General features: G+C 41.2%; 1 protein-coding gene across 2 annotated transcripts; it reads right to left on the reverse strand.

Annotated features, from left to right (window-relative positions):
• Nucleotides 1–534: 534 nt before the first annotated feature.
• Nucleotides 535–25,725, reverse strand: mtus1a (microtubule associated tumor suppressor 1a). 2 transcript variants are annotated; one of them, XM_085420198.1, is made up of 15 exons: nucleotides 25,515–25,725; nucleotides 19,572–21,566; nucleotides 19,197–19,419; nucleotides 17,940–18,173; nucleotides 16,585–16,677; nucleotides 16,097–16,216; nucleotides 11,148–11,365; nucleotides 7,037–7,100; nucleotides 4,721–4,935; nucleotides 4,490–4,595; nucleotides 4,278–4,351; nucleotides 4,084–4,179; nucleotides 3,383–3,499; nucleotides 3,197–3,294; nucleotides 535–1,636 (listed from the first exon to the last, which is right to left on the reverse strand). In XM_085420198.1, exons 2-15 carry the CDS (start codon nucleotides 21,447–21,449, stop codon nucleotides 1,408–1,410), a joined length of 3,765 nt encoding a protein of 1,254 aa, XP_085276324.1. In that variant the 5' UTR covers nucleotides 21,450–21,566; nucleotides 25,515–25,725; the 3' UTR covers nucleotides 535–1,407. The 2 variants fall into 2 exon arrangements, with proteins under 2 accessions (XP_085276324.1, XP_085276334.1); XM_085420208.1 differs by lacking the exon at nucleotides 25,515–25,725 and adding an exon at nucleotides 23,397–23,920.
• Between the last annotated feature and the right edge of the window lie 136 nt (nucleotides 25,726–25,861).

The raw sequence follows: 25,861 nt of genomic DNA on the forward strand, positions 1-25,861 counted from the left end.
TTTTCTTAACTGTAGAATAACATAAATGAAGGTAATAGCACAAGCTCTGGGGGGAGGAGTCCTAATCATTTGGGGCTGTCATGACGACACCACATGGCTGCTGTCACTTCTGGCAGAGGGCTGTGTTGGACACCAAATCAATCATCCCTGACTAATCAGAGTTAGGCTTCATTTAAACAGAGTAATGAAGCTGTAAGAAAAAACAGAAAGGAGAGTGGCAGGAGTCAGAGTCCCGCTCTGTCTGAAGAGGAGCTGTGTGCCAGGCGGGCGTCTTAATGTGCTCCGTATGTGGAATGTGATCTGAGGCCTGCAGCTTATTTTGATCCAGTGCAACACTTGCTGATATTTCCACTTTGCTGAAAAGTTACTGGTGGTTAGGATTTTGAAATATACTTTGGATTAGGATTATGAATGAATGCTTGTGGTTTATAAAAGCATCAACAGGTTGGACCCAGTATATACACTGCATAGCATTTCAGTCAACTAGAGTGAGGGAAATTTGGTATTTAAACTTCAATATCTCCTTAGAAAAGCTCACGAGTAGAGCTTCATCATAAAATGTGGGTACCACTTTTACCAGTTTTGACTGACAATCCATTTCACAGCTTCAGTTTAATACAAGACTTTATTAATAGATTATTTCAAACAGGATCAGCACATCTATTATATAAATTCAAAACAAAAATACTCAGACATTTCCAAGATACAGTCTCTGACACAGATGAGCAAAGCTGCTTCTGGTCAGCTCTTTGCACAGACGCTGACTTTAAAGCTGTGTTAGGAGGCTTCGGTACGGGCTACACATGCAAAGAGACTTTGACTGGTCCCTCGGTCAAATAAACATTGAAACAAAACCGTACAAGGCCACAAATGATCCAGAACCCAACTATTACAAAAAAAAAAAAAAAAAAAAAAAGCCTTAAAAAATAACATAACCAAGGAAATTCTGAACATACTTATTAGTTTTATAGAAAGAAAATACTAATTTAAAAAAAAAAAAAAAGAAAAAAAAATCGGCATAAGAAGTTTAATGTTTTTTTTCCTCTTTTTCCCGCAAATGTACACATGCATGTATTTTACTGCATGTACTGTGTGTGTATGCCGAGCTTCAGCAAAGATAAGCCTCTACAAATAACAAAGTGTTTCATTACATAGAAGTCCTGAGATTTCCTCTTTCCTCCATCCAAAGAATCAAATTCTAAAGGCAAACATCGTGGCCTTCCTTATTAAGTGCTTCTGTGCAGTGTTGTTTTTCCTGTATTTCTGCAGTGTCAGAGTTCGGCTCATTCTGAATGAGCCAAGGTCAGGCTGATGTTTCGCTAAATGCAAAGGAAACAAAGATGGCTCTTAAGTCCAGACGGATAACTCAAATGCAGTGTTCTGCTTCCTGGAAGCAGGAGCCCGTTGTTATCTGGGTGACAGGGGAGGGCTGGAGAAGCAGCCAGAGCTGCGAGGTGATTGGAAGTTGAAGGAGTGGGAGGGAGAGGTGGAGGTGGGAGACACCTTGCGTGGGCTACTCAAGTCTCCATTATGGAGCTTCCACAGCAGCTCCTCGTTCTCCATGGACAGACGCTTGTTCACCTTGGACTCCTTATGAAGAGACTCCTGCAGCATGGCCTGCTCTGTCGACAGCTGCCTGCGGTGCATCAACACAAGACAAGCGGAGGCCTGAACAAAGCTTTTCATCGTATACAGTTTTTTTAAACTGGGGTGTACTGTGACAGTCACTTATGCTGCAAGGCTAACCTGCTCCAGATATGCAGGTACCACGTATGAAAACATCACCTACCGGCCAATCAGTTCTCTGGAAATGGGGTCAGCATTCCGGACAGATTCCCTTGACCTCCGTATGCTGAGAGGAGGAGGATCTAAAATTCTTCAGCAGTGTCTCGTGTCTTTGTGTTTCTCTGACAAGTTTCATTAATATACACATTCTTACACTTGATTCCTTCCAATTTTACAGTTTTAGGTTAATATATTAATGTTTCTAAGACATCCTCGGACATCTGCGCTGCACTTTATATCACAACTGACTTTATGTCAAATTTGGACACAGACTAAAGGCCTTTACACACCAGAAGCACAAAATCTGTATAAATATTTTATGTTTCAATAATATTATTTTGGACACCTATTATTATTTTTTCCAAACCAAGCTTGAGTTTTCAGATTTTCTGGATCCAAATCAACAGATGTGACCAATCAGATCACTGTACTTGGCAGCAAAGTGCATTCACAACTCAAATATGCAACGATAGGAAAATAGTAGATGCACAGATAGATGCTGTCTGGGTCAGTCGACTCTATAAAATAAAGTCTCTGCTTACTCGGATGTGCCCCCAGCTCTGAAAACAAGAGCTCAAACTGACATCCTGAAATATGTACACGAGCAAGCGTGATGCAGCTTCATCTCCTGGATGAAACCATGAAATTATCACTGCTGCCTTCTTCTGAGAATTACTTTATTAATTTAGCAGGCCTCTTCCAGTGTTAATGACCGAAGTGCACACTTTAATTTAACACACACACACACACACACACACACACACACACACACACACACACACACACACACACCTGAAGTGTGTGTGTTTTCTATATTTGGATAAGTTTGAATCTCAGTAACTTCCACCTGAAGGCATAAAGGTCAGTTTTGCAGCCCTATTTGACAAAACGTTGGGATGCTGTGGAGGCCCTGTGAGTTGCGTTCACAGACAGTCATTTCTAGACATGCTTGTGAGCATCACAGAATCAGGCCTGTTTTTAATGCTGTGCTCACCGACGGCCTCAGCCATACAATATTCCTTTTTGGCATTTTCCTTTGTGCGGCAACAAAGATAAGACAAAGCATCCCAAATTTTATTTGGAATTAGGGTCGTAAAAGCAATTCCAAAAAAAACAGTTCTACAACCGCACTGACCTCCTCAGATGGAAAAGGGAATATGAGTCACTTTTCGATACATATTTGGAATCTTTGTGAGTAGCTGCGGCACCAGGATGGTGGCGTGATCGATAGTTTTTGGAATAAAGTGGAGGTGCATTAGAGGTTAGGAATTATATTGGCACACAGAAAAAAGCTTGGTGTTCATTACACTTAATGAATGCAGTAATTTAAAATGAGTCTGAGCTGAGGCAGCTGTTCAGGTGCTTCACTCTGTGGAATTAATCACTATGAACCCATATGGTGGACTCTTACCTTGAAAGAGCAGCGTGTTTTTCCATGCGGGCTTTGAGGTCTTCGTTCTCTTGCTGGACTTTTTTAAGGCTCTCATCTAACTTTACATTTTTCTCTGTCTGGAAAAAAAAAATGAATGAAAAGAGCGAGTTTAAAAGGGAAAGTCTCAGCAGCAGTGCTGAACTTTAAGTTTCTTTATCGTCTGACCAGTTTGTCTATCTCCATGAGCTTCTTCTCCTGTTGGTGGACCTGTGTGTTTTTGATATCCAGCACCACTTTGAGACTTTGTAGCTCCTGCTCCAGATACAGAGTGTGAGGGTCCTTCTGTGAGTGAAAAAAAGTAGAGGGAAATTGCTTAGGATCCTTTATGAAGATAAATAAATAAATAATAACAGACCATATATGGGTGGGGCGGTGGTTAATGAAGCACTCCATTACTGATCATGTGTCGTTTTATTAAACTGCTGCTTGTGCCATTTTTTTCTGAATAAGTGTATTAATAACAAATATGGAGTGACAGGTAATGTGAGGTAGTTAGCCTAAATAACTATGCTGGGGGACAATACAGAGTACAGTTAGAGCCACTTTACATTAATGAGGAGTGGCGGCCTTACTGTACAACAGCACTGCAGGAAAATTAACTCTGGGCGGGGGAATCTAGTGCATATGTAGCAGAAATTAACTCATTTCAATTCATACCTATTCATACAGTAGAGAAGAGTTAATGAGGGTTAATTACTGAACAAACAAATCATTGCAGACTTGAGAATGAAATCCTCTAAGAAAATATGAAGACATTTTTGCATCTGTTCCCATTTTATCTTAAATCTTTCATGCTCAGGGGGAAACGACACTAGAGTCACAAGATGCTTCTGTATCAGATCTGAGCTATAATAAGCACAGAGTACCTGACTGTTTTCAGCCAGCTCTTTCCTCTTCCTCTCCTCAGCAGTTAGCCTCTCATTTAGAGCACTATTCTCCAAGGTCAGCTCCTCAATTTGACTCTGTGGATGTACAGCACAACAAAGTCTGAGCAAACCATTACAAAGTAAGCTACAGTCCTGTTGTAAGATGACTTAAAAGAGCAGAAGAGGAAGCTCACAGAGAGAGAGGCTTCAGCATCTTTTAAGGTTTTGTCCAAAGCCTCCAGCTCCTGGTTGTGGACTTTCCTGAGCTCTGAAAGGTTTGCAGATTCCAGTATCACAAAATGAAATGAACACAATGAAAATGCATGGAATAAAAACAAAGACAAATGTTCCAATATTTAATGCCTGCATTATGCAGGTGATGAATATATTTGGATTGTTCTCTCACCTTCCAGTGACATCTCATACTGCTGTTTAACACACTGCAGCTGTTCTTCATGGCTTTTCTCAAGGTCCAACTTCATGGCTTCATGATTTACTTTAAGCTCTTCAATCTTTAAACAGAACATAAAAGTCAGTTAATTTTCCCCACAGGATTAAATAAAATTGACTACTAGACTAGGCTGTAAATCATCTTAATTTCCCAAAATAAGAATCAGAAGGTGCTGTAGAGACAAACCTGCTGCTGCATGACAGTTTTGGACTTGTCTGCCTCTTTCTGGTAGGCACAGTGAACTTTGTCCCTCTCAGCCTGGTAGTAGGCCTGCAGCCTCTGCTCCAGCTCAACCAGGTCATTACGGTGCTGTTCCTGCAGTTTGTGCAGTGCATCCTCCAGAGCAACACGCAACTCTTCATTCTCCTTCTCCAGATGCTCAGATGAATGAACAGAGGAAACTGGAAGGATAAAGTTTTATCTTGGTGAAAGCTGACAGCTTGCATTGTATTCAGCTACTCTGTTTATTAAATATCAGTCTGTACAGCTGCAAAGTCAGAGGAAAATTTTCATTAGTAACTGTAAGAAATCTGATGTGCCCTCTAATAAAAGCCTTTTTAGCAAAGTCCTCGTTGATGCGAACATGTGTCACCAAATGCTCTCCAAAAAGGAATGGAAAAACTGACTTTCAAGGGGAGGTGCCTGCACACTTGAGTGCTGATGCCAGCTACACTGCATGTCAATTCCAGACACAAGAAGAAATAGAAATGAGTCCAAATTCTTTCACAACATCTCAAGGCAGATTTCTTAAACCATTTCCAAGATGATCATTGGCCATTTTATCCTTTATTTGCCATTGATGGCTTTTGTTTTCCATCTCCAAATCAGCCTGACAAGTTCCAAACTGTTTCCACTGACAAGTGTTTATATCTGGGCTGAAGTGGGTGAGAGAAGCAAACTCCATAAACTGTCTGCAGCTCAAGTGTCTGTGCACAAACAATGCAAATATCTGTCAGCTGGCAGGTCAGTCAGTGCACTACAGAGAGACTGCGATAGTGTTAAGACAGTTATGAAGAACAAAAACTTCTTCCATGTCAAACAGGCTGTGCTCCTCTAAAATCAGAATACTTTAATAGTTCCTAAGGAAATTATGTGGGTTACAGTTGATCCAAAACAAGAGTAACAGACTGAACCAAATAATACAATAATGTATTGTTTATTGTACAACTAACACTAATAAGAATGACAAAAAAAACCCTCAAACATTCAGGACTTGCAACTATGTGCACCTGCAGCAGTGGCTGTCAAATGCTGAATCCAGATGTTGCTCTGTAGTGACACATGTGTGGCAGGTACAATTTGATGTTCTCAGGGTGTCACTGCACAGTGGATGTTTGTAGATCATTTCCAAACAAAAGGTAATCTCCCAAACCAAATGAAAAAAATAAATAGAAAAATAGAAAAAGGAAAGTCAAGGAATTACATTTCATTGCCTGAGAATGAGGAGCCGCCTTATTCAGAGTGGAATAATGGCAGCAGATCCAGGAACAGGATGACAAGCAAACGAAGGGACAATCTATCAGGCTTTGGCACGTATAGTTCAACAAAGAGGAGCAAAGCATTTTGCAGTCATGTGACCTTAATGTCCAAACCCCTCCACATAAAACACCTTGTGGCTCAGAGTCTGGGTGAGATGGGGTTTGGAAGCAATGCAAAAATACCATCAACAAATTGCTCCTTGGATAAGTAGAGAATCTGTAAAGTACACATACAAGGAAATTAACTAAAAGAGAGACAATATCCCTAGAATAATTCCAACGACTTCACACATCCAAACAAGTTTACAAAAAGTCTGCCTGAGGTGAATGTAGCTTCCCAAAGATGAAGAATGTGTTTCAGTGCAAATACAACAGCGCTCAGCATATAAGAGCAGTCATGTGGAAGTCCCGCGGCTGTGAGGGAGGGGCCACAGTACTACTGCTGCCTGAGGTAAAAGAGATAAAGGCTGGTGTGTGAGCCATGTTTGAGTGTGCTCGGGCCTGTTTGACAGCACTTAAGCTGGACATAAAACATGGATCACTCTCTCCAAGAATTCACAAGGCCTCATGTGGTGTGGCATTCCACCAGCCCCTCCTGTGTGGGTTCAGAGGTCAGACTGCCACGCTGTGGGAAATGGAAATCACTAACAAAAAAACTAAACGTAACCAACTACTTGCCTTGGCAACTGATTTTCAGTGGACAAAACAGTTAAGTAAAGAAAGTGCTGAATGGACAGTCTGTGTGGTCAAAGCTTTATCTGCATCTGGAAATGATCATCTTTAGTCATGAAACACATATAAAATTTAACCCGTGACAGCAAACAGGGCATAGCATTAAAGATAAAGTCAAATCACCCTTAAAGATTTCCTTAATTTCTACCAACCTGAACAAAAATCCAAACCTAAGGGATTAAAAATAAAAATCCAGACAAAGTAACTAAATGCAAACCCTGCACCAGCAGAGTTTCTTTACACAGCTAAACACTGCAAACACTTAACATGAAGCCAAGGTGACCCAACTTACCCAGCTCTTCTCTAAGATTGACCAGCTCCTGGGACAGCTCCCTGCACTGTGTGGCTTCATCACGCTGCAAGCAAGAAAAAGGTAAACAGTCACACACACATACTCGTGCATTTATTTCTGCAGCTTTATTCCAGCACAGTAACAAGACTAAATTGTGACAGTCAAGATTACAAAAGGGGAAATGCAAGTAATGCAATCATCCAATTACTGCAGTTTTCCTACTAAAATACTGCATTTGAAATACACACAAAAACCACCAAGAGCAGCAGCAGCCACAACAACAACCACCACCACCAGCAAACGCAGCTAACAAGAAAAAGCCAGAACAAGTGATACTGAGAGGAACTGAAAAAAGAAAAGAGAGAAGAAACTCCCTTACTTCTCTCTTTCTGAGTCAGTTTTGCAGTGGAAAGGCTGTGCTGTAGCTGCAGTGCTCCTGCAAGACTTCAAACTGACGCATAGATGATCCAAAAACTGTTTATCTCCCGTCTATTACGTTTCACTTACTGTCCCGATTCACATCAACAACCTGACACTGTGCACAACACACCGAATACCTGGCATTATTTAATTATGGATATGAGAAAAATCAGGCAAGTAAGACAAGCCAAACATCACCTCACTGATCAGTTTACATTAGCAAATACGTGTTCACCCTGTCCTGCATCTATTCCTCACTGCAGAGTGGAACAATGTAGAAGCTAGTTACCCTCTCTGCAGCGCAGGGAGCACTAAGGCATGCTTTGCTGCCAGAACAGCCCATTGTCCAGCCTCAGCCAGAGGCTTGGGTGCTGGAGTCCCCCCCCTGCGTACTCCAGGACAGACAGTGGTCCAGGTGGGCGCGCCACCTCCTCCCAGACTGCTCTGACTACATCTGAGGCAGGACTGAAAAAGCCGCTTCCCCTGGCTGTGGTGAGTGACTGCAGAGTGCATTACCGTATTCCATCTAAAATAACAGAAGGGGCAGGCTACAGTGTGCATGAGAACAGCCTCCTCAGTGAGGTGAGGTCACTTTAAGACAGCAGTAAAGGCAGCCGGAGTGGAGCAAACAGATAAATTCTTCAGAGCTGTCTGACATCAGGCTGCTGGAGCAGGACTTGTGCTGTGCAGTGACCTACCCGTGGGATACATGGAGAGGCTTCATTACCACCATCCCCCACTACTCATCCAAACAGATTAAATCACCCCTCTGCACAATTATATTACATCCTGCTGTAGAGCTACAGGCTGCACAGGCACTGTCTTCCTATAAGGTGATGATACAATGCTGTGACAGAGGAAATTTCCAGCTTCTGTGTGAGCAACACGATTTATGTTCACTGACTGTAAATCGTGTTGCTCACCAGCATTCAAATATTATTTGTTCACTAGCTGGCAGTATAGAAAATGTCTACAGTTAAACTTGTTTTCCTCTTTGGTTCACATCAACTACAATGCAGCAGTGCCCTTTTATTCTTCTTTATTTACATGATTTTCACCCAGAAATTGAACAACAACAAAACCCCCAACTTGCTACCATGCAGCCCTACAGTGTAAGCAAAAAATCTCCTTCATTATCCAAAATACAGATTGTTTTGTTAGGCAGTGGATGCTTTCGCTAATTTAATTTGATATCATTACTCAGCACAAGCCTCTGCACTGCACAACTCTTATAGCCCAATCCAGAGAGGAGAAATGTCCCTTGTGTATACAACTATGATCCATGTCAGGTGTAGGATGACATGAAGCTCAACTGAGACCATGACTGATGTAGATCACGTTCCCGTCTCCTGGAAATATTGAGACTTAACAAGCAAACATATAAATAGCTAAATAAATAAAGGTCGTATTTTTGATTTTTTGTAATGTGCTTCCATTTCTGTGCTAAGAGGAAACCAGTCTTATAGCATTTCTTTTTCACCCTGTCAAAACAACAGTCTGGTGGGGAAAGTGTTAAGAGAAGGCATGGCAAACACCCCATCCAAACAGATGATAAGAAACAGTCCTTGCTTAGCATTTGGCTGCTGTTCATAACCATATCAAGTCAACAGCTGGGGCATTCTCACAGTGTCAGGGCCAGGGCCAGCTAGCTATTCTTGGTATGATCAGTGACCACCAGATTTCAAAGCGTATCTGAACATTAATACACCCGACATCCAAAAATCACTAGATCTGTATCGCACAACCTCAGTGACTTCAGATTACATATAAAAAGGCAAGTCCCTGCGTCTGATATACAGCAAGCATTAGCATTAAATAGTATCATCCTATAGGGGTAGCAAAAAGAAGCAGGACATGCAATAGTTAAAACTGACTCAGTGGGAGGAGACTTTTGTATTCTAGAGGAACGAGCGTGTTTTTAATATTTGTTGATGCATTCAGTTTCACAACCCAGCCGTCCAAACAGAGGGGAATGAGGCAAAGATCAGTGACACAACATCACACACTGTGCCTCATACCAGCTGTCACATTACATCACATGACACGAGCAGCGACTTAAACGTATTCTGCTCCAAATGTCTTCCTCATGACTGCACCGAGACCACATGGAAAAAAAAATCTGTTATGTTTTCATGTAAACAAAAAAAATAAGTTTTGATTTAAAAATATTCACAAGCTACTAAAATAAATATATATAAATCATTTTGAAGCCAATTTCTAGTGCTCATCACCAGGTGGACCACATCCATTGTCAGGGTTAAAATTCTGGTTAGACTGAGGCTGTCCAATGAATCAGCTTCTCAGATACAAACTAATAATAAATAAATAAATAAATAATGATCACTTAAATTTAATCTTTATAACTTATCTGTGCTACTGGACACTGGCCTTTCAAACTAAGTGAACCGAAAGAGTTTTAGCCATTTTGTGGGAGCATCGGGTAAGTAGGGAGAAAGAAATGGTGAGAGTTGGACACCTACACCAAACTGACTCCACCCCGAATAAGGAAAGGCATGACTCCATACTTCAGGAACATGCTCCACCTTCTGGCTTTTATTTCTGTGGGGAAGAATTCATACTGCAGATCAGTAAGAACTAGAAGATGTTTCCACAAACTAGCAGATAAACTTCAGACATTATCCAAAGTAATGAAAAATTAATTCAGGGGGAAATAATGTGCAGTAAACCACACAAGCTTTTAAAGAAGTTATTGCTGTTTTTTTGATTGGTTAGAATGATGAATCATGTTAAATGGAGACAAAAATGTTCCCTAGACTCGAGTCCTCTGAGGTTTCTCTTGGCCAAATATGAACTCTGTCGTAACTACAGTAATGATAAATTTGTCTGGTGTCAAAATCTGGAGTAAGGCAGAAGTAAAAGCAGTTGCTGACATTAAGGCCAAAGGAGAAAAAACTTCAAAGGTGACTGCATGCATTACAGCTGAGAGAAGCAGTGGCTTCGTTTTCTGAAAATACTGTTAGCTGCAGAGCGCCCTAACTACACCACAACAAACCGAGCTTACAGCACCGTGGTGCTAAATGAAGATTTACAGACACGAACATATCAGCGTCTGACCACTGCAAAACACAAAGTGACCAGGAGAGAACAATCCTACCAGACCAGACATTTTGCCACTGATGCATAACATATGATGTAATCAAACAAGGGCATTACTGAATCAACCCAGAGAGCTGAAACACTGTGTCCTGCAGATAGTACTTCTTCTCTTTAAGAACACATGGATTCAAACAAAGAAACAATTTCACTCACATTATCTACATAGTTTTGCTCTGACAACTAAATAAGGCAGTTTGATGGTTGGGTGGAGTACGACTATTAGGATAGATGCGCAAAACAGTAATGCCATTAAGTTTCCCCTCTGTCAGAACGCACGATGTGATGTTACAACACTTGTAGTTATGATTCAAGCACAATGGACTCATGTATGTGTGGAAAAATTATTAGCTTAATATAAAGAGCAATATTTTTTATGTGTTTTACTGGAACGTCAAACTCACTGCTCAACAACATTAGTTTCTACTCTAAACAGATGATCATAAGAAACTACTGTGAGCTGAACTCACTGAACTTGGTTAATGATTGCCATGTCTCAAAACTAACAAAATGTGTGTCATAAAATATACTTTAAACTACAAATGAAAGTGTTTTTATGAAATAAATCAATTCTTACCCCAGTCAATGTTTGCTGCAAGACTATGGAGAGTGCTTCAAATCTACAGTTACTGGCTCTCAGCAGTCCTTTGAGCTGCTGGACGTTCTGGTTTATTCTGTCAGCTTCTGTAAGACTCGCTGGCACTGCATCCTGAGGCCTGTTGCTCTGCTTCTGTTGTGATGCTTGCTGTTGAGGGAGTTGTTGGTGGGAGCCAGCTTTGGATTTGTTCTTGTCCACTGTGGGAAAAAAAATACAATAAAATAAAATAAGGACTTTAGTGTCGTGACAACCCCGATCATCAACAAACTCCCCTCCATAATCACTGCAGGTGGTCTGACAATACAGTATAAATCACGACACTCATGTCAGGCGCACATTTGCAACAAGGCCCGAGTCAAAGCACTTATGCATGCATCTGTCCAATCAGGCAGTCTGATGAATCCCAGCGCTGCTCCTCTGATGGCCCCGAAGGGAAAAATGGAAAAAAGAAAAAATAGATTCACTGAATACAATTAGATTTTAGTCTAGTGCTCTGCGGGCACTGGTCTCCAAGGACAGCTTATTTTAGCAAGGCCAGCGTTGATTTACATCAGCCTTATACATACATCACTGATATGCAACAGCTACCATCAGTTCACATCGTTTACTCTACTACAACAGAGGAACACCTGACTGAAAATTTCACTACACATGCTGTTTTGGGGGAGGAAAAAAAAAAAGAAAAGAAAGAAAAGTTCCAACATCAATTACAATGATACTAATGGACATGTTTATATATCATGCTAGCTCTTAAGAGACAGTTTCATAACATAGTAGTGAAAATAGCCTGGGACATATCAGGAATCCTAGCTTTAATGACTGGAATATACTGCTACTACATGCAGCTGCCTGTGGGACTCATTACTCTGGGACTAATTATCACCTTTCAGGGGTAAGCCTCCCTCAGGTTGATGTTTAGACATTGAACAATAGTCATGAAAGTCAGTAAAGTTGACCTTTTGGATATACATTTTTGAATTAAGTCACATTGATCTTGAACTTGTATGTAAGAGTGTCATTGTTGAGTCAAATTAAACATTCTGATAGCAACTCATTCATTAATCAAATTTTGGAGGGATGAAATCGATGCAATCTTGCTTTGAGAAACTAGAGTTATATAAAAACAGATTCATCATTCTGCAGCCATAAAATGTTGGCGTCATAAAGACAGACTTGAGTTTTCAAAGCTCTGTATCCGGATGTGCAGCTTACTTTACGGCTGCCAGAGTAAACTGTTCAGCACGAGCGTTGGGCACAGCCTTTAAGACAAACAAAACGCCTGTCTTGTTCTGCAACAACTACATGTGTTACAACTGTTAAGACATACTGCAGCATGGGCGCTGATTTAGCTCAGTGCGTTGAGCGGGTGACCACATGCCATACGGCTGAGAGCGGTCGGCTCGGGTTTGAGTCCGACCTGCGGCATTTTGCTGCATGTCTTTGCCTCTCTCTCTCTGCCCCCCGCTTTCCTGTCCTTTCTTCACTGAGGCTATCAAATAGCCAAAAAAAGGACATACTGCATCATTCACGGAAAGATTCTAAATATTTAGATGTTTGGTTAGCAATTGTCACCATCGTGTAGCTGGAACCACAAGACTTGTGATCCTGACTAAGTTATGTTTATAAAAGACTGATGTTTGGGACTCAGATGATTCAAGACCATTCAAACATTTTTTCTGAAATAATAGAGATATGTAGTTAAAAAACCCCAACACGTTTTTAAATTTCCAAGCTTTTGTTTTCAGTTTTAACGTCTTACAAACATTCCGTCAGACTTCAGTGTCTACACTCTCTTTTTTGTAAACAAAGCTAAAACATGAAACACTTTTTGGCCAAGTATTTCAATATGGATTTTGTTCATAGTTCTGATATCTTTTTAATGTTGTACTAAATTGAATTGGAACTCTAAAAGTGTGTTGCATGTTTTGAACAAACCTAGCAGAGGTTTGTTTGAATTACAACGCCCTCTGCTGGCTGGAAACTAGAACAAATAGAGAACATCTCAACTTCACCAACATGTTATATAAACGTGCTTGTATAGAAGAGAAAGAAAAAAGATTATCTACTGTATCATATGCTTCATACATTTACACATTTCAGGCTGTAAAACTATGTTTCAGTGAAGCATTCACTTTTCTCCTGTGATGACGACCCAGTGTAACACTAATACAAACTCAAAACATTAATGAAATATTCAAATATTAACAAACGTATTGTCAGGGAGTCACTATTAAACCTTTCTATAATGCTTTAAAAGCATCGTGTCACTTTTGCTTTACATAAACACACAAATCTGCACCCACATGACATTTAATTTCCTTTACATAAGCACATAATCGCCTTCTTTGTCTACTGCTCCATAGCAACACAGGACTTACAGCTATTCTCATCCAAGTGTCTAAATACAAAATAATGACAAGCTTCTCATTTCACTTCAGACTCAAAGAAGGATAACTGTACCACTCTAACTTCTATACTTAAACAGAGAGATTTAATGACTCCACAGCATTGTGCTCTGCTGGTGTGAGGAGATATCACATCATAGCACAAAGCATGATGGATGATGAGACCCCTCACAATCAGGGGCTTGTTACAGTTCTTGGCTGATACAGTAAGGGGCACAACTCTAATAGTATGATAATGAATGAAAATAAGAAAAATGCACGAGTTTTAATACTTGTGAATCAGTGATACAGTAGCAGATTAGAACTTAAAAAAAGAAATGATACTATTTAATTACTAGAAGGATACAAAGTGCTTCCGAAATTGCTTCATAAAACAAATTTACCACATTTGAGAAAAAAAACAAACAAAACAAAACAAAAAAAAAAAAAAAAACGTACAAAAGCTTTAAGCAAACATGCAGTTCTACAATTACAACAAGACTGCCATGGAGTCACTTAGACATAAAGAACCAAAATAACCCCGGCACATTTGACTGAAAGAAGAGTCTCAGAAATCCCAGGAAGCATGAAAGGGAAGTGGGACATTTGGATACATAATCAATGCTTGAAGATAATATAAACAAACACTGAATGTCAAAGACTATTACAGTTTTTGGTTAAATCATTCTTCAATTTTTCCATTCCTAGCATACTTCAGCCCAGGGTCACATGCTTTGGAGCCATCTGTATTGCCAATTAGTATATAGCTAAAAATGGATTTCATAAACTGACACCACAGATCTACTTGAAAGGCAAACTGATTGGCTTAAATACAACAGCACAGAAACTGCTCAAAATGTCATAATAACACTGACAACAATATTTAACACCAAAACAACTGACAGACCTGCTTGGAAAACCACAGTGTTCTTCCTGCATCCTGAGAGCAGCTGAATATTTCGGAGTAAACCTTTGGCTGTCAGACGCACGTGGATGTTGGACAAGGAGAGCTTCGGCGACCATAACATCTCAAAAACAATGCAAAAGAACCAAAGTCTTCAGCTAACAGTTTGATTTAAAAATCAAAAACCAGTTTCACGATTCAGATGGTTGGTGCTAGCTAAGGACCACGAGCTGTGGTGCCTCTCAGTGAAACATGCCTCAGGTAACAGCAGCACTGATGAGGTCTGATGGAAAATTACTAAATAAATCAATAAAAAGCAGTAGTAACAGCTACTCCACTGATATGGCCTTGAAAAAAGTGAGGGCACCCAGTTCGGCATGGCAGAAGTCCCAACTCAAAATTAATTCCCAGCTGTGAACAGTACAGGGTCAAAGCCTGGCCATTGGTCGTGGCACAGTCTGAAAGACGTGATAAAGGCAGAATGGGGGGGAAAGCAAAAATCTCTTAATCCTCTGTAAAGTCAGCCGTCAGCTTTTCACAAAAAAGCACAAATCTCCCAAAGTAAAGCAGCATCTCCAAGCTGGATGATGGCGGTGCTGTAGCACTGCCAGGATGCCAGGGGAGAGAGTAGAGGGGGTGGGGCTAGGGAGCATTAAAACGGGTGGGAGGAGCAAGCATGAGAACATCAGCCAATGGGAATTTGAAGTTGCCAAGGCATTACTCTATTTCCCTGTGTCCCTGGCAGTGGGATAGTAATAGATAACAGGAAGCTCATGGCAAGGTCAGTATGATGACAAATCAGGTTTAATTTAATGTGTGTTCCAGTTTAGCTTCTGCTCAAAGACACAATCCACTGACACCATAAAAGACAGCAAGAGATGAGAAGCCCTGAAATTTCAAGCACTGCGTATGAATCACAGCGAGCAACTCTCAAGTTAAAAGCTGGGTTGACTAATATGCCACACGTTCCTCGCAGCAGTGGAAATATGAAATTGTTAGTCATTAGTAGACAGCACACTAGCTTGTCTGCACAATTTGTTTGCCTGGTCTACGTTGTATTTATACTTACATATAGATTTCTTTAAATAGCAGCTAGATCAGTCGATAAGGCATGAGTGAGGACTGCTGTCCTAGGGGTGAGGAGGTCAATTATTAGAGAGGGGCTCGGAGTGGAGCTGCTACTGTTTCATATTGTAAGGAGCCAGCTGAGGTGGCTCAGCTATCTGACAAGGACGCCTCTGGGGCATCATGTTCGGGGCATATACTACTGGGAAATGGCCCCGGAGTAGAACCAGGGTACCCTGGACAGATTTTTCTCTGCTGCCCTGGGAACACTTTGGTGTTTCTCCAAATAAGCTGGACGAGGTGGCTGGGAGAGAGGGAGGCGTGCTCCCCCTACGACTCAAACAGAAGCAATTGGATGGATTGATAGTTTAATAGGTCTATAAATGTAGAAAAGGAAAACTTCATCTGTTGCTGTTATACTTTAATAGTATATAATGCACTGTGTTAGTTTTGGTCCGCCACACTATCAAATGGAACAAAACCTACACCATGCTGATGTTTAGTTTAGACTTAGAAAATACAAACAAGGACGTTAAAAATTCTGTAAAATACAGAGAGAATAAAACGAGTCTTACCAGATCCAACCAGCGTTGATCGAGCAAGTTTTGCAGAAGCTGTCTTTAACAGAGGACCAATTATAGAATTTGATGCTCCTTTTCCAGTGGAAGCAGCAGGCTTGTTTACCGTAGACAAAGCTGTTACAAGCAAAAGATCCAGGAGAGAAAAGAGGCTGGAGTTAATCTGACCCATAATGAAGGTGACACACTGCCTGCTGAGTGAATGACAACTGTGAAACACAAAACTAGTTTGAGGAGGAGACAGTTTAATTTAATCAAGACTAAACAGTGCTTATCAAGCATCGTTACCATACTATACAAACTTTAACAGATTAGGTCACATTTATGAAGGTCATTGAAAGATAGATTTAAAAAAAAAAAAAGAAAACAAAAAAAGAATGTCCTGTTCAAAAAGTGATCAATTGTTATTCAAAGAAGGCTTAAATATAATCACATGTTACAATGAAAGACTGCGATATGTGTGGCGTGTGGTAGTGTGATCCTACTTGGTCCAGTGTTTTTCCCAGAGGTCGAGATGAGCCTTGCTTTCAGTACCACAGATTTGAATGGGGTTGTTTTGTGTGCAACTCCTCCAGAAACTGTTGGAGGCATTAGAGACATACTGGTTAAATACTGCAATGTATGTCATGATGTTCTGGAAATTCACTGGGAATTAGTATAACAACCTTTGGCATCACTGGTAGTTTGTCAGAAAGTCATTTGAAGCCATTTAGAGACAAAGAATATTTTAGTTCTAGCATGTGCAATGTAGAATGTAACAATGTAAATTAAGTATTGGAAGAGTGTATTATAAGGAATGTTGATGACAAAATGACCAAAACAATAGCAAAAAGAACTGAATCTACAATTTTTAGCACGCCAAACAAACGGTTATGTCATCCAAATTGATAAGATCCCAAACAGTAAATAAGTCACCATGGCAACCCCACTAATGAGTCAGCTGCCAGCCCAACTTACTTCTCCACAGATTTCTCTCTTTTCCATTAAATGCAGCTAACAAAGGGATGATGCAAAAGCGATAGGATCCAATGAGCAGGCAGGTCAAGAGAGTGAGGTCACAGCTGGATGCTGCACTGCCTTGTGTAAGTAAAGAAGAACTGTTGAAAACATGAGCTGGAAATTCCGTCCAGGTGCAGCTTCGAAGCCCAGTGTAGCCAGCCATTGGTTTTCAATCAAAAAACAGAAGAAACGCTCCTTTGAATCCACCTCAGACGGCATCAGTTGTAGTGTATGTCTGCTCTTTCTCCTCCAGGCAACACTGCGTGTGAACTAGAGTGGAATAGGAGCCGTTGCCATGACAACCAACAAGGGGGTCCCCGACTTAGACAAATATATTCTCTCAGCCAATCAGAGAGCTCTATGCTGTTGAGGATTTGGGAAGCTCACATCAAAACATTGCTCCATCTATTCATGACACATCAGTACATTCTGATTGGCTGTTCAGAACTCCAAAGCAGATAACCCTTACAATGAAGATCATTTTCCCAGTTTCCTGGGGTTCCGTTCATTCATTCAGCTTTATGTTTAACATGTTTCTACATCCTTTCAGAAGAAATCAGAAAAATCTATGTTTAAGATGTCAAGCACCTATAATCATAGCAGAGGTGGAGGATTGCAATCAGAGAAAGACTGCCCAAGGGGAGATTCCAATCCTAGCCAGGGCAAAGTAGGTCATCATCCTAGCCACATGTGTCCTTAAAAACCCTCCAATAAACATCATGGCTAATCCCAGAAACCAGTTCATAACTGTTTTTATACCTTTATATAACAGCATACTGGCACTATTTCTAGAAAGAATATCCTATTTCTAAAAGCGACAGAAAATTCTTAATAATCTCACCTTGTGTATTCCCAGAGCTTTGGGATAGCGCATGCTGAACACTGGTTTGAGTAAGGCTCCTAAAAGGCCCCAAAGTCCTGTGTGGTAGTTTACTAACAGGGGTGGACCGAGGACCTATAACAGAGGGCTGAGTGGGAGTCTGAGGAGGTTGTAGTCCATTGACCTGGGGCTCAATGTTGGCTGCTGAGGCAGATCCCAGGGATGGCTCTCCTATTGCCTGTGCTCTCTGACAGCCTGGGGAAGGAAATGAGGTCAGCAGCATGAACCTCTTTATTAAGGATAAGCTCACTAATACATATAAAGAGTCATGTTCTAGGTATTTTTGATGTGTCAGATCCAGATAAAAATAAGGATATTTTTAAAAGTTAAAGCTAAAACCACATTCAATTGCACAAAACTAGAATGCGAAAGTGTGACTACTTTCAGTTTTAACAGTCACTGAAACATAAGTTTGGGAACTTTGCAATCTTACCAACTCTAAATATTTAAAAATCAAACAATCCTAACAACAATCCATAAACAAAAATGCTGTAGCTCAATTTAAATTTAAAGCTGTGTGTACAGCTGAAAAATGACAATGTCATTGGTCATGACATTTTACTGTACTAAAGGTCCAACTGGTTTAAATATTGTCCTCCTTTCAAACCATTGCTAACCTCAAAAACTCCCTTTCCTTCCCCTACTTTCCAGTTTGCAGACCGCTTCCCATCAGATGAACAGTCTCTCTCCTTTCCTCAGGATTCATCTAACAATAGCGCTGAGCAAGCTGTCCATTTTTGACAAACACCTGAATAATTTGTGACAGACTTTGCTCAATGTCACCCTCTAGTGGAAAGGAAATGTCATGACAACCTAATTCTAGTATGAAAGCACATTGAAAAGTAATGAATTTGCAGTCGTTACTTCTTGAAGTATTGGGTGAATATTATAAATATTTATAGTCCTGCTTTATCAGTTGGACTACATGCCCAACTTCCTGGAAAAAAAAAAAAAAAGAAACTGTGGTGCTTTGAGCCAAAAGGTTAAAAAGGCCTGTTACACAATTCTGTTTACATAACATCGAAAAATCCAGTTAAGAAATCCCTAGGTTCTACTTTTACAAGGCATTGACTGTGGCCTCCTGTCTAGTATTTTAATGCATTTATAGGTGAACTTTGGCTTCCTCAAGACAATAAAGAATAACTTTTAACATTTCTGAACTGTTGCCACAGAACAAGTTCAACATAACAGGTTTAATCAAGCAAACATGACCCATACCTGTAATGCTCGTCTGCTTGGATTGAGGTTTCCCTACAGCTTTAGGGGTCCTGATTTCATTCATCCCCAGGGATCCCAGTCTCTGCCTGGCTGACAAAGTGGTTGGTCTGGGACTGGCAGGTGGAGGTTGTGAAAGTGGTGTTCTCCTAGCAAGTCTAGGGGATGGTCGCCAAGGTACACATCTAGTCTTACCATCATCCAAATGAGCTCTTGCTGACTCTGCCTGAAAAGAGAACAATTCTTCACTTAGTCTGCAGGTCTTGTGCATTTGGCCCAGATGGACTACAACACACAAGAAAAAGCCCCCTGTAGCCCCCCCCCCACCTCTGACACTCATACATATTCACCTTCAAAATCAATGCTCCATCTACTCACCACGAGGCTTATTTTCTTGACCTCTCTGGAGGAGTTTTGAGTAGGGTCCTCGGAGTGTATAGCCTGTTTATTCTGGGAAGAGCAGCTCAGGTTCTTTGCTTTGGTTTGTCTCTGGTGGGTCTTGGCTTTAGTAATGTTAAAACTAGCTGAGAACTTTAGAGTTGTTTGCTTCTCCTGAGGTGTCCTGGACGCTGATGATGAACTCTCAGATGAGCAGCGAGGCCATGTCTTGAAGACAGAAGACTTGTCCTGACCCAAAGATGAGCCTGATCTGGCCACAGCTTTGTTTGACACACCCTTCTTTGGAGTTGGTTTGGGGCCACTTTTACCCGGGGATTTTTCTAGGGATGAGAAGCTGCTCTGGCTGCAAGCGTGCTGTGCTGAGGTTTCGGATACTTGGCTGGAAGAGGGCCCCTCTGTTTGAAAGCTGGGTTTACTGCACTGGCCTGCTGGAGTTTCTCTGCTCTTGCCCTGGCCATCCACAGCAGTATGCTCACATGACTGTGTCACTGTTAATCCCAAATTAGCAGCTCCAGCATCCACTTCTAACTGTCCATCATTAAATATTTTACTGGTGGCAGAATCAGATGTAGTGCTACTTCTTCTCTTGGCAGGAAACATACCATTTGGGGTTCTTCTCAGGGATTCAGTACATTTATTCCCCAAATTAACTTCTGGCACTGAGGTTTGCTGTGGATCTCTTGTTACGACTTTGGATTTTACATGACTGAAGTCAGGTTTGGGAAACCTTTTAATTTCTATTTTCTTAGCTTTTCTTGCTGTAGGTGGCAGTCCTGGGTCTAAACATTGTTTATTAGTGACAGATATTTGCTGCTGTTTAACAGGGTGACATCCTGGGCTGCTCACATTTCTAATGCATGGAGACGAGGGGAGGCCGTTTATCTTGTTCTCAATGTTTTGCACCGGAGTGGAAGTGCAAACACCCTCATCAATTTCCTGCGTATTTGACAGAGTGGACACAAAGGTCTTGCCTTGTTCTGGTGTAAATGCCGCTGAAAATGGGGGCAAAGGTTCTGCTTCAGCACTGGTACAGTTTGCCTCTTTTCCACAGTCTGGAGAGGTTTCACAGATGAACGTTGTGAAAAGCCCCCGTTCATTCTCATTTGGCAAAGCTACAAAACAATTCGATGTTGCCATTTCATTTTCCTCATCGAGGAGCTCCTTGTTGTCTGCCTGAATGAAAGTCACACCAAGACAAGGATGGCCTGTGTTCTCCTCTGAGACTCTCTCTGCGGGTTTATTGCAGACGCCCAGAATAGTGGTCGACAGCAGGTTCGATACAGCAGGTGATTCTGGTCGACGTGCAGCTGGAGAGATGGATGATTCCTCCAGGGAAGAGACTAATAAGAGTGACTGGTCCTCCAGACAGAAACTATTGCTCCTCATTACCATTTCCCCAGAGCTCAGAGAGCAGCAGTCATTCTCATTGGATCCCCTCCAGGATGCCCCACATGAACTCTGAGACATTACAGTATTGTTACTTTCATCCCCTCTGTGCCTAATAAAATCCTCCACGTCTTCATTGCTCATGAGGCTCAAGTTTTGTTTCCAGAAATTAATGCCATCATTCACAGGTGTGGCAATGAAGGTTTGATTCAAGTTTGAAGTCACACCACAGAAGACATCCCCATGTGTTAAGGTGGTATTGTAAAGGTTATCCACAGGGGAGCACTGACTAAGGCGATGTTCGAGTACATTAATGTCAGCAGAGCTGCTGGCTCCTCTGACATTCATGTACGAAATACTACTGCTGGAGTCAGGTGACACAGGCGTGGATGGGTGAGTCTCAGATGAAAGGATCAGCTTTATGTCACTGTGAGGTGGAGGCACCATGCTTTCAGGTTGGTCACTGGCCATGTTTAAGAATTCTGATGGGATTTTATTTCTTGTGTATCCCAAGTGCTGAACAGCTTCAGTTATGGGTTCAGCTGGCAGCACTTTAGCCCATTAAAATCTGATACCAGGGAAGGATTTCTGTAAAAGAGGAGAAAAAGAAACCATTTTGGTGAAAGCAGCACCATAGCCTGTCAATACATTTGTATGTTCAAAGAACAGCATAAAAGCACCAACATACACTGACCAGCCACTTCATTATGTACACCTGTTTAACTCCTCCATAAAGCAAATATCTAATAAACCAAGAAATTTGACAAATATTCTGAATTTCAACCTCAGCATCAGAGTGGGAATGAAAGGCAATGCAAGTGACTTTTAACGGGACATGATTGTTGATGCCAACTGTGGCAACAGTAACCCAAATAACTCATTACAACCAAGATAAGCAGAAGAGCAACTCTGAATACACAACTTATTGAACCTTGAAATAGAAAACAACACACGATGCCACTAATGTCAGCTAAGAGCAGGAAACTGAATCTACAGCTCAGCAAAACTGGTGAGCCTGTGTGAACAACCAACCCAAACAATTTGTAATCTTTTCAGCATGATGCATTTTATATTTAAACTGAGAACTGCATGAAAATATCACAGTCAGTGTTGATGTCTCTGTAGAATCATGATTTCAAAAATGGCTTCAATGCAAGGATGGACCAACTTTTAGGAGGGATGTTTTTACTCTGCCGTGGCTCGTGTGAGAGTAAAAACATGAATGAACTGTCTCGGCAGCTTTGCTATGCACTGTTGTGTTTATCCAAGCAGGCTGGATTGCAGAGCTCGCCAGCCACGACTACAAAATCCACTGGGGTACAGATGACAGGAAAAGCAGACATTGGGTCACCAACAACTTGAAAAATGCACACACAAAGAGCTTTTAGCATTGCTATTGCTTTTAAGAACAATTAACACTTGGATGTACACAAAGATAAAGTCATACAGTCTACTAGCTACTTTTAAAAAACATCCTTACTGACTTTTTTTACATTTTGTTTCCATCATTTTCATCCTTTTAATGGGAAAACATTGTTAACTTAAGTGCTCGCCACCCATTGTTGGGAAACGGCCTATAAGCCTTTGGCCTATTTGCGTATTTTAGTGCCAAGATATTTTGCAGCATTATGAAAACAATCCAGAAAAATGACCCTTTTCTTTCCCTGTGCAAAGACCTGGCTCTTCTTGAAGTATGACACAAGTTGGCAGTTGCACAGACACCTGCAGATTATACAGATTTCTCTTTTTTTAAATAAAAATATCTCAATCACCTTAAAAAAGGTTCAATGAAGTTACATTTATTCAAATAAAGCACTCTTTGAAATGGGAAATCCTATGATGACACATAGGATTGAACCCTCAAGAAGTCAAATCACAGCCTATTTCTTTGAAGAAACATGGCGTTATATCCATATCCTGCCTCGCCTTTAATATCAGAGCTGAAAAAATTCCAACAGTTTCAGTGAATCTTATCAGCACGATCAGTGGTCAAAAACTCGATGAATGTGTTTGTTTAACAGGCAGAGAGAACACACCTTACTGTACAATGCAATCTCTACAATGAAGTATAATATATAGCCCTGACAAGCTGACGTGCACATTGAACTGTGGAAGTGCACCTTCAAGGCCAATGACAAAGAGCAGTTGTTTTGGTTGTTACAAATAAGCCTGGGCATGGCGTATTATGTAATGTGCTGACAACCTGACGATGTTTATGGGTAAATAAAACCAAGAGATTCAAGTTACAAGACACTGAGACAGTGAACAGAAATAAGGAACAGTCAAAGAAGGAAGCACAACTGTGTACAAAGATTTAAGGAGAGGTACTCGGCTACAGTATAAACTAACTTTCAATACCTCCATTTGCATCCTCTGCATCCAGAGATTTACAGTAAGAAAGAAAATATCTTTAGTCACCTTTTAAGCTTACTGTATTGCACTTTTTGTAGCTCCATTCGCCTCGTTTTAGCCTTTCACAGACAATCCAATTACTACTTTCCTTGCAAAGTCCAAAATCCAGCCAGCTAAGCAGGCAATTGGCTGAGAGTCTATCGCCATCCCACCGCTCCTCTGTCCTCGTGTTCAGAATCAGCCGTGCATCAGTAACATCACAGTCTGAGTGAGAGTGCCCCCCCCCCATGCAGTTGCTAGCTTCACTTCTTTCACTCCCTGAGGTAACGTGATTGTCCTGTAGGCCTGCTGCAGAAGTGGATCATCAATCCATCTAACCAGCTCCTGTCTCAGACAAACTCAGTAACTTAGCTTCACACTGCTCCGCCTGTGCAAGCATGCAAAGGTCCAGCTAGAGGCAGTGCTCACTGCAGAGGTTCATTCCCCAAGTTCACAAAAGGATCAAGTGAGGCAGAGAGCAACACGTTACCTTATCCATGCCGAGGGGAGTGGCCATGGGCTGCCAGACAGACTTGGCATTCACTGTTGCTAAGCAGCCAAAGTCCCTCTTTTATGAGGGAATGGATCAGGCGGCTTTTTTAGCAACGGATAAATGAAAAGTAGAGCAGAATGATGTGAGGCCTAGCAAGAGGAGAAAGTTGCACTATGAACGTTTTTAACCGTACATCAGTATTGGAATTTGCATTCAAACTCACACAATGATGGCAAAACACAGTTTTCAGTCTGACAACATCATTCTTTGATGACACAGCCAACTTGACACCTGATCCTGAAATGACAACAGTGATGTGACACCAGAGACTGAGACCACCAAGACCCAAGCTATTTCTGCTTAATCTATACAAGGCCTGTGACCCGAGACACGGCAGTCCAATCTTGACTTGAGATGTAAATCATGGTATGGAGCACAGTTATTAACCCCGCTCTTGGTTTTAAGAGTCCTACAACTTTTAAATCCTGTTGCTCTTGACATAAACATGATTGGAGCTTTTTAAAAACAACGAAAAACACTGGTCTTACACAACAATGCAAAAAGTTAAAAGCAGCTTTAAAACACAAACATCGCAATGTGTTTGATTAAGGGATCCATTTAAGTGTCTCTGTTCTCCTTCAGAGCAATGTAGTGCAAGTTACTGCCTGCAAATTAAATTATACATTTAAAAGTTGGAGTGAGAGCAACAGAACAATGCTTTTCTGTTCACGAAGCCCCTCGGGCACGGCATACAATGCCCCAAATGGCCTTTTCCTGGTTGACTGGATCATATCAGTATCACACAGAGAGTGGTTATGAGTAGCAGGACCAGCCATCAAAAGCCCAGTCACTGGACTGTCCAACACTAAAACAGCAAGCTCTGTTCAGGGAAAAAGGCTGGTCAGACAGCCCAGGGGAACAAAGTTAAACCAATGAGCCTGTGCAGTCTGCTCTCTTCAAAGCAATGAGCAAACACCAACTACACAGAGACATGTCCATACTCACAGAAAGCTACATGTGGCTGAAATTTTAACAACACTAAGTCCTACATTGTGCCAACTGAAAGTTTATCATAAATTAACTTATTCAGGGGTTATCAAAAATAGAATGAATCCTGCTAGGTGGCGTTTAGAGAAGCACTATAATTCCCTGGCCCTTTCACACGGATGGTCATTAGTACAGCAACTTCTGATCAAAACATCTTCGACCCCTGAACCCGACGGATATCCATTCGTGTGTGAGGCCTCCTCCAGCAGTCACTCAGGTCTACAATTTCTTCAGGAGTAAACATAGGATGTTGCTACAAATAGCAAAGAAAAAGCTCATTGAAGTCGCTGTGGGGTCTACGGTCTGTTAGCAGTTCTCCTCTGACTGTAGTTACAAAATGGTTCAGTATATACAAGGATTAACTTCAACGGCTGGCCAAAATGACCAAACAAAGAACGGTTGACAAACAAGCCGAGGCGTTTAGCGTTAACATTATTTTCTATTGAAAACAGGTGTAATTTTCGATACCTTTAATTTTCTAATTACATATTTACAAAGAAGAAAAACAAAAACTTTTTTACATTCTCTCCACCTTTTAAATCATACTGTAGGCAAGTGAGTTCATAAAAAGTACTTTCACAGAAATGTCAAAACTTGCTAGCTACCTGTCACAGGGGCGAGCAGCAGCGACGGGAGCGAGCGCTCGAGGATTCGGTGGGCAGTCGGTTCCACGTGCTCGTTTCTCCCCTTTTCACTGTATTTTCGTCGTGGAAAACTTCACGGTGTCACGTGTTTCACCGTGCCAGAGTTCAACTATCAACAGGGAGGAGTGATTGAAGAAGAGTTGTTTACATGAACTTTGACCTCTGGGAGACACCGACGGTGAGTTGGTCATATTTCTCACATAATTAGTTGTAAAATAAAAATAAACGTATTCCGTGCATGTGCTATTTACCTAGGATCAATACACACCGACACATTCAGTTAGCCTTTTTAAAATGAATACATGTCA

This window comes from Rhamphochromis longiceps, linkage group LG2 (assembly GCF_057381845.1).
Source record: "Rhamphochromis longiceps isolate RC_006_pf linkage group LG2, R_longiceps_female_GT1.1, whole genome shotgun sequence".
Lineage (NCBI taxonomy): Eukaryota > Metazoa > Chordata > Actinopteri > Cichliformes > Cichlidae > Rhamphochromis > Rhamphochromis longiceps.